The 8,762-nt window shown below is 46.1% G+C and overlaps 1 protein-coding gene across 1 annotated transcript; it reads left to right on the top strand.

The window, feature by feature from the left end:
• The first annotated feature begins 4,545 nt into the window (after positions 1-4,545).
• snrpd3l (small nuclear ribonucleoprotein D3 polypeptide, like) lies at positions 4,546-8,631 on the top strand. Its single transcript, XM_055874182.1, has 4 exons — positions 4,546-4,681; positions 7,775-7,913; positions 8,038-8,230; positions 8,371-8,631. Exons 2-4 carry the CDS (start codon positions 7,788-7,790, stop codon positions 8,436-8,438), a joined length of 387 nt encoding a protein of 128 aa, XP_055730157.1. The 5' UTR covers positions 4,546-4,681; positions 7,775-7,787; the 3' UTR covers positions 8,439-8,631.
• Positions 8,632-8,762: the final 131 nt, after the last annotated feature.

The following is an 8,762-nucleotide window of genomic DNA, read 5'->3' as shown; positions in this document are numbered from 1 at the left end:
TACCCACCATAGGACCAAGCGGCATGGAAGGCGGCAACAGGACCTACCCACAAAGGATTTCTGGACATGGGAGGAGATACTGGATGGTAAGGGGCCGTGGGATCAACCTGGAGAATATCGCCTCCCTCGTGAAGAGCTGGAGGCAGCGAAAGCCGAGAGGAGGCGATATGAGGAGGCAGCACGGAGACAAGGCTGGAAGCCCGTGAGTACAACCCAAAAATTTCTTGGGGGGGGCCTTAAAGGGAGTGTGGCGAAGTCAGGTAGGAAACCTGCGCCTACTCCCTGTACTTACCGTGGAGAGCGAGAGTACGGGCAGACACCGTGTTACGCAGTAGAGCGCACGGTGTCTCCTGTACGCGTGCATAGCCCGGTTCGGTACATTTCAGCTCCACGTATCGGCCGGGCTAGACTGAGCGTTGAGCCATATGTCATGAAGCCGGCCCAACGCATCTGGTCACCAGTGCGTCTCCTCGGGCCGGCGTACATGGCACCAGCCTTACGCATGGTGTCCCCGGTTCGCCTACATAGGCCGGTGCGGGTTATTCCACCTCCCCGCACTGGTCAGGCGACGGGGAGCATAGAACCAGGTAAGGTTGGGCAGGCTCGGCGTTCAAGGGAGCCAGTACGCCTGCACGGTCCGGTATTTCCGGCGCCACCTCCCCGCCCCAACCCAGTACCACCAGTGCCTCCTCCACGCACTAGCTATATGGTGCGTGTCTCCAGCCCTTTACCACCAGTGTCTAAACCACGCACCAAGCCTCCTGTGTGTCCCCAGAGTCCTGTGCGTCCTGTTGCTGCTCCCCGCACTAGCCCTGAGATGCGTGTCCCCAGCCCGGTGCCACCAGTCCCGGCACCACGCACCAGGCCTACAGTGCGCCTCAGCCGGCAGGAGTCTGCCGTCTGCACAGCAATGACTGAACTGCCCGTCTGCCAAGCGCCATCTGAGCCATCCGTCTCCCCAGCGCCATCTGAGCCATCCGTCTCCCCAGCGCCATCTGAGCCATCCGTCTGCAATGAGCCTGCAAAGCCGCCCGTCTGCCATGAGCCTGCAAAGCCGCCCGTCTGCCATGAGCCCACTGAGCCGTCCGCCAGACAGGAGCCGCTAGAGCCGCCAGCCAGACAGGAGCCGCTAGAGCCGTCCGTCAGACAGGATCTGCCAGAGCCGCCAACCAGACAGGATCTGCCAGAGCCGCCAACCAGACAGGATCTGCCAGAGCCGCCAACCAGACAGGATCTGCCAGATCAGTCAGCCAGCCATGAGCAGCCAGATCCGTCAGCCAGCCATGAGCAGCCAGATCCGTCAGCCAGCCATGAGCAGCCAGATCCGTCAGCCAGCCATGAGCAGCCAGATCCGTCAGCTAGCCATGAGCAGCCAGATCCGTCAGCTAGCCATGAGCAGCCAGATCCGTCAGCTAGCCATGAGCAGCCAGATCCGTCAGCTAGCCATGAGCAGCCAGATCCGTCAGCTAGCCATGAGCAGCCAGATCCGTCAGCTAGCCATGAGCAGCCAGATCCGTCAGCTAGCCATGAGCAGCCAGATCCGTCAGCTAGCCATGAGCAGCCAGATCCGTCAGCTAGCCATGAGCAGCCAGATCCGTCAGCCAGCCATGAGCAGCCAGATCCGTCAGCCAGCCATGAGCAGCCAGATCCGTCAGCCAGCCATGAGCAGCCAGATCCGTCAGCCAGCCATGAGCAGCCAGATCCGTCAGCCAGCCATGAGCAGCCAGATCCGTCAGCCAGCCATGAGCAGCCAGATCCGTCAGCCAGCCATGAGCAGCCAGATCCGTCAGCCAGCCATGAGCAGCCAGATCAGTTAGCCAGCCATGAGCAGCCAGATCTGTCAGCCAGCCATGGGCCGTCCCTCAGTCCGGAGCTGCAGTCCCTCAGTCCGGAGCTGCAGTCCCTCAGTCCGGAGCTGCCATTCCTCAGTCCGGAGCTGCCCCTTACCCTGGAGCTGCCCCTTACCCTGGTGCTGCCCCTTACCCTGGTGCTGCCCCTTACCCTGGTGCTGCCCCTTACCCTGGTACTGCCCCTTATCCTGGTACTGCCCCTGACCCTGGTACTGCCCCTTACCCTGGTACTGGTCCTTAGTCCGGAGCTGTCCCTTAGTCCGGAACTCCCCCTTAATGCAATGGGGTTAATGTGGAGGGGGGTCGTTTGGAGGAGGCCTAGGAGGTGGTTAGGTACTCTGGTGACGTGGGGACTACGACCAGAGCCGGAGCCGCCACCGTGGAGGGGAGCCCACCCAGACCCTCCCCTAGACTGTGTATGGTGCGCCCGGAGTTCGCGCCTCAAGGGGGGGGGGTTATGTCACGCCCTGGCCTTATTATTCTTCGTTTTCTTTATTATTTTAGTTAGGTCAGGGTGTGACATGGGTAATGTTTATGTTTTGTTGGTTTTGGGTGTTTATTTGGTAAAGGGGTTATGGGGTGTAGTAGATGGTTTTGTGTTGAGTGTATATGTCTAGCGTTGTCTATGTTGGTTAGTTATCTAGGAGAGTCTATGGTTACCTGAATGAGTTCCCAATTAGAGACAGCTGATTTCGGTTGTCTCTGATTGGGAGCCTTATTTAGGGTAGCCATGGGCTCTCATTGGTTGTGGGTAATTGTCTATGTAAGAACGTTAGTAGCCTGTATGTTTGTGCACAACGTTTGTAGCTTCACGGTCGTTTTGTTGTTTTGTTAAAGTGTTTTTGTGTCGTGTTCATCTTCGTGTTAAAATAAAAGAAGATGGCATATTTTCCAACTGCTGCATTTTGGTCCGTTAATCCGCCACACGATCGTGACATTCATTCAGTATTGTTGCAATTGTCATTATTACAAAAATGTGGGTGTGTGTATGATATATATATATATATATATATATATATATATATATATATATATATATATATATATATATATATATATATATATAGTTTACATCGGCCGATTAATCGGCTTTTTATTTGTCCTCCAATAATCAGTATCGGTATCGGCGTTGAAAAATCATAATCTGTCGACCTCTAGTAGATATCAATAATAAGCTATATCCGTATCGCCTTAGACTACACCACTGCTGTCATCCTTACCTCTAAGCATTTAATAAAGTTGGATCATCTTTGGATGCTGACAGCAGTCGCACCATTGGAAGACATAGCTTGGACTGTAGCCTACAAAAGCCTATTCCTGCTTTTTTCCCGCGATCCATCAAACACATTTGGTGTGCCATCATAGTGGTCTCTGACTTGTGGTCAGACTCGCTCAGGTGGAACAAACTTAAACTTGCGCCTTTTTTCAATGCTGATTTGAATGTCATTGAGAAAACAGTGAAGTGTCAAAGATGTTTTGTTGCAAACATCCTTTCTGAATTTAAAAGTAGTCTTTGAAGTAATCATCTAGTTTTTCAAAAGCATCTGTAATCTGATTACAATATTTTTGCTGGTAATGTAACGGATTACAGTTACTGTTTTTTTTGGTAATCTCTTACTCCCCAACCCTGGATGTTAGGTACAGTGGGACTTTTTGTAAAATGGCTTTATAAATAAAAATATAGCAATGTATCAACCTATTTGACATCAAAGAAGGCCAACCAACTTTCTGGTAGAGAATGCAGTGATGAGTACTACAATTGTTGCCCATAATAAAGCGCAGTGCGTGCGCTATGATAAACTGCATCTGACGGTTTAGGAACATCAACTGAATAATCTGCTTTCTAATATTTAGTGAGAGGCAGGACATGTTCCTATAAAAGAAGCCCATTTGTATTATCAGCTTCTTTACATTGCCATGACACTGGCTGCCACTGGATGAAGTAGGCTACTGTGATTTATTCTAAGCAATGCATCAACTCAATACTGCTTCTTACTGTCAGTATCAGTGTACTATAGGATCTTAAAGTACTGTAGCAAAGATATATATAACTAACCCAAGATAGTTCATCTGTGTCGTTTACAGTGGGAGCAAATTAAGCATTGTGGGTAGAACAAGCAAGGTGGGCAAAGCCAAACTCGAGATATCCTAACGGCGCGTTGTATCATATATTTGCATATTGCCGTTAGGGAACGCCTTTTTTGAAGTAAGCGCAAACTCAATTTGACCTTACACTCCTTCTAAAAACCGTCAAAGTCTATCAAACTTAGTGCACTCTGTTTGTAACAGATTTTAGTTTTGGAAACATAAAAAGTTTTGAGATCAGATGTTTCATCGATGAGAAAATGATCAGAATATCGGCCCAGTTTCACTTAGTTCCATCCTCTCCCACTACCCGCCACTGGACTTCCTCTCATGACCATATTTGGTGGTGAGAAAACGTAAACGGATCCTATGTTCCTGTGACGAGCCTGGGTTTCCCCTTCTGTCTGTGACTAGTGGAATCAAGAGGAAATGGCCTGTCAGATTGTCTGTATGTTTAATTTATCTAAACACGTTCATATTACAAAGGGGTCGTCTCCATCTAAAAAAGTGGGGGAGCCTCAACTTCTTTAGCAAACGTAAGATATATAATCATATATCGAGGAAAACAACAAGTCACATGTGGCATCGCTTTATGTTTTAACCGGAAGTTCTACCTTTCTCCAGTTGCATTCTGGGTAGTCGTAAAACGCACGAAATACTCTCTCCGTTGATTCATTGGTCGCACGTTGTAGAAGCTTGAAAGTTGGAAGACCGCGGAAATCAACAAAGAACAACTTCAAATTAAGGTAAAAACAATGCTACATTTTAAGTAAGTTGCTAGATTGCTTATACTATCCAGCGAGCCCAAACCAACACACCCATCCTTGCCAGTTAGCTAAAGTAGATATCCCCGGCCACAGTTGAGTAAGCTAGCTATGTAGCTACCTAGCTAACTACATTTTGCAGTTTAAATATGTTTGGGAGGCAGGTAACAATGCGGTTAGAGCGTTAACACAGTGACGAAAGGTCGATTGTTCAAATACCCGAATCTACAATTTGAAAATTCTGTCGATGTGTGCAAGACACTTAACCTGCATTTGCTCCAAGGGCGCCGTAACTACGATGGCTGACCCTGTAAAACAACACATTTCACAGCGCCTATCCGGTGTAACGTATGTGACAATGTTTTGAATTGAACATTTTTCTTATTCACCTGGCTCAATTGTGGCGGTAGCGATTAACCTTGATACGCACTTTCCAGTAGAATTGAACATGTTTGTTTTCAATTTAGGCCACGGTGAAAGTTATGCGCAGGCTCAATCACATAATGTTAATACAATTGCAACCCAGGCCTAAACCAGCAAGCAGAGGTGACAAAGAAACTGAACTCCATGGCCAAGTAGAAATTCAGATTACTGTGACCACCACCAGGGGCGAAAATCTGATGTCAACTTTGGAGGGGACAATTACATGAAATTTTCTCAAGAGCAATTCCTGAGGGGGACACCAAAAGTAGTGCTGTAATACAGCCTACGTTGTAATATGTTAAATGTATATTGAGGAACCATAATTACCACTACTGGATAATTGATAGGTACAGTAGTTAACTGAAGGGTTGTCCCAACTTGTATCATTATAATACTACTAATAATAAAAGTTCGTAGCAGTCTTCCTTATCAGTCCAGTATGTATGCAGCCATTTGTATTTACAACCAGCAATACCAAAAAATGCCAGTAGGTGGCACTATGGGTGCAGTTTTCATAAATACAATGAACATGGTGCGATCTCATCTCAAAGAATCTCCATTGAGAACCATCACAAAGTTGGTCTCCGCACTGAACTGACCTTTTTATGTAACTTTTTCTGATTCATTTATATAGTCATTAAATGTGCCACTGGCCTGAGTCTATTACAACATCTTTACAAGAACAAAACACTCAGAATAAGTACAGTTCTAAAAGCGAGAACTACTTCAATGACTAACCCAAACAAATCAACCAAAATATCCTTCAGAAATACTTAGTTGTTCAGTCAGCGTCTCAACTCTCCAAACAGCTATGGACAAGTATGTCACACAAAGTATGCAATTTAAAATAAAATAAATAATTAGTACGTGTACTGTCATGTACTAAAAACTACTAAACAAAATAACAAATGTCATACTATACACCAGGGGTTCTCAAACAGGGGTCCCTGGTGTAATTGCAAGGGGTCCGTGAAATAAAAAAAGTGTAATGAAGGTATTCAGCAGCACAAGGATTCCAGTACCTTTACATATAATATAGAGGGGGTGGAGGTCCCTGAGGACCGCTCAAAACCTTGCCTGCCTTGCCTCAAAATATGCAGGGGTTCCAGTACCCAAAAAAGGTTGAGAACCACTGCTATACACACTACTGAACAAAAGAACCGAACATATGTTTGCGGGTTTTCAATGGATCCAACATTGCTGGCAGATATTTTCCCTCAAGACTGTCCAGTCTGTCTTTATGTACATTTCAGACAAAATTCTGATCAGCACCTCAATTTGGTCAACCAACCCCCGCACCTCCACTGGAAGCCTCCTGAAGACCTCTGCTGCCTCTCCACTGCTGCTACAGGGTTATTTGATGCGAAAGAGGCAACTGCACTGAAAGAGAATCTATTTTCAGCTCAGGGTACTGATCTAGAGACTCACCCAACTCCCCTGTGAGAAGCGCTCTTTCCAACTTTTGCAGGACGTTTAGACTGTCCTGGTCAAAACGGTCGCCAAACTGAACCCCCACACCATCCAACACTTTTAAAAAATCTGCCCTATAGTGATCCACTGCTTTGCCAGCAAATCGTCTTGGGTGTGTCTCAATGGATTCAATCAATGTCGTTGCTTTCTCATAGTGCAAGGTAGCTTTTGTCATTCCTGCTGTTTACCCCACGTGCTGGATAACTGGGCACTGGTTAGATTTAGCTGGTGTGCTGTTACAGTTACAAAGTGGCGGTGGGTTGGCAGTTTTGATGTGCTGTGCATTTTAATGGCTTTTCTCCAGTTCCTAATCCTGTACTTATGAAGGCAGCATCTGCTCTTTGGCCAAAAGATGGCTGGCTTGAAAACCCTTGGCTACAGTGAAAACACAACACTCCTTTTATTGATGGATTATAATGTAGCCAGGGGAAATCGCAAAACCATCTCGAAACGTCAACACTCAGTTGGCAAGAGTTTGTGGTTTATAAATTGTGGGTGTGGCTGATATGGTTTTGTACCATCACTGAGATAACTGGACAATGCTGTGCCACTGTCCCCTATACTGGTGCTGCTGGCAACAAGGTTGACACCTGGTCCTGCCGTGGCTGTGACACTGTCCTCTGAAGTCTCTCTCCCTGGCTCTTTCTCTTTCACCGCCCTCATTGACTCAGTCTGTCTCCTAGAAAATAAATAAGGTGTTTGCCATACTCATAACTACCAGTACCCAAAACTAACAATCACAACAGCAATACCATTGCCTTAAACAAATTTTAGTTCAGTCACCAGTTTAAGTTGAGGGTGGGGGTGGGGGTATCCATGGCATTTTCCAATTATGTCCCTATTTTACAAGTCAAAAAAAGAAAGAACCTTTCATAATGTTGCCAAACAAAGACTCAACAAACTTACCTGAGACTCCCTGTCTCTGCCAGTCTGTCTCCAGCTCTGCTGTCTGTGTGCCATCTGTTGCCTGCTCTGCCTAATGACATCATTGTGAAACATTCTATTTGCATTTCACTTCTTTCTTATGAACATTTTATCAACTAGTCTTTGAGATAGTAGGCTACCTGGGTTCTGGCCCAATGCTCTAACCGCTAGGCTACCTGCCGACCCGTAATAAGGTACAAATAGTTTTCTATCTCTGGAGACACTGTCAATCTAAACCTTGTCTCATTGTTTCTACAGGACCTCTGCAAATATGTCCATTGGCGTGCCCATCAAGATTCTGCATGAAGCAGAGGGTCACATTGTGACCTGTGAGACCAACACTGGTGAAGTGTACAGAGGCAAGCTCATTGAGGCTGAGGACAACATGAACTGCCAGGTGTGTCATCTGGCTGCCTTTAGGGTTCCGGCAATAGTTATTTTATTATTATGTGAGGGATTTGTTTGTCCCCTTTACAGAATTGTGTGTAGAAAGTATATTAACTCTTACCTCTTCCTTTCAGATGTCCAATATCACTGTGACTCATCGGGATGGCCGTGTAGCCCAACTAGAGCAGGTCTACATCCGTGGCAGCAAGATTCGCTTCCTGATTTTACCGGACATGTTAAAGAATGCTCCTATGTTAAAGAGCATGAAAAACAAGAACCAGGGCACCGGAGCAGGAAGGGGGAAGGCAGCCATTCTCAAAGCCCAGGGTGAGTGCCACTGCTTCTACATATACCAGTATGGGAAATTGTTGAGGGTCAATAACACTAATTTTCACTCGACTATGAGTAGTAACTTAATATTTTTATCTCTGGTAACTTCTGTTCTTATTTAACTGTATTTTCTGCAGTGGCTGCAAGAGGACGGGGTCGTGGCGGAGGAATTGGGAGAGGAACCATTTTCCAGAAGAGGCGATAGTATCTACAATGGTTAATTAAAAAAGATTGCATGGTAGTGTTTTTAATATTTTTTTCTTAAGAGAACACTTTTTCTTTAGCCAGACTTTTACATTTTGCAAGACGGACACATGTTTTTGACATTGTATTTTTTTTTTATATATATAAATGTATATTTGTAATAAATTGTCAGTTCCCCTGTCTGCTAACTTCTATTTGAAGTGCCTTTTGGTCTCTTATTGGGTGATTGTGATATGACCCTTAATGTCTATGGCTGTGGCATGCAATTACTTTTTGAAGAACTTTCATATTTGACCACCCTTTACCTAGCTATCTGGGTTGTAAA

The sequence above is a fragment of the Salvelinus fontinalis genome, chromosome 21 (genome assembly GCF_029448725.1).
Source record: "Salvelinus fontinalis isolate EN_2023a chromosome 21, ASM2944872v1, whole genome shotgun sequence".
NCBI classification, from domain to species: domain Eukaryota; kingdom Metazoa; phylum Chordata; class Actinopteri; order Salmoniformes; family Salmonidae; genus Salvelinus; species Salvelinus fontinalis.
The sequence above is the reverse complement of the archived record's forward strand: the minus strand, read 5'-3'. Positions and strand labels throughout refer to the sequence as shown.

Bases quoted from the DNA above. Each gene is read 5' to 3' on its own strand.
- snrpd3l (XM_055874182.1), top strand. From the start codon at position 7,788: ATGTCCATTGGCGTGCCCATCAAGATTCTGCATGAAGCAGAGGGTCAC. The intron at 7,914-8,037 runs GTGTGTCATCTG...TCTTCCTTTCAG, and splicing joins AGGACAACATGAACTGCCAG to ATGTCCAATATCACTGTGAC. The intron at 8,231-8,370 runs GTGAGTGCCACT...TATTTTCTGCAG, and splicing joins AGCCATTCTCAAAGCCCAGG to TGGCTGCAAGAGGACGGGGT.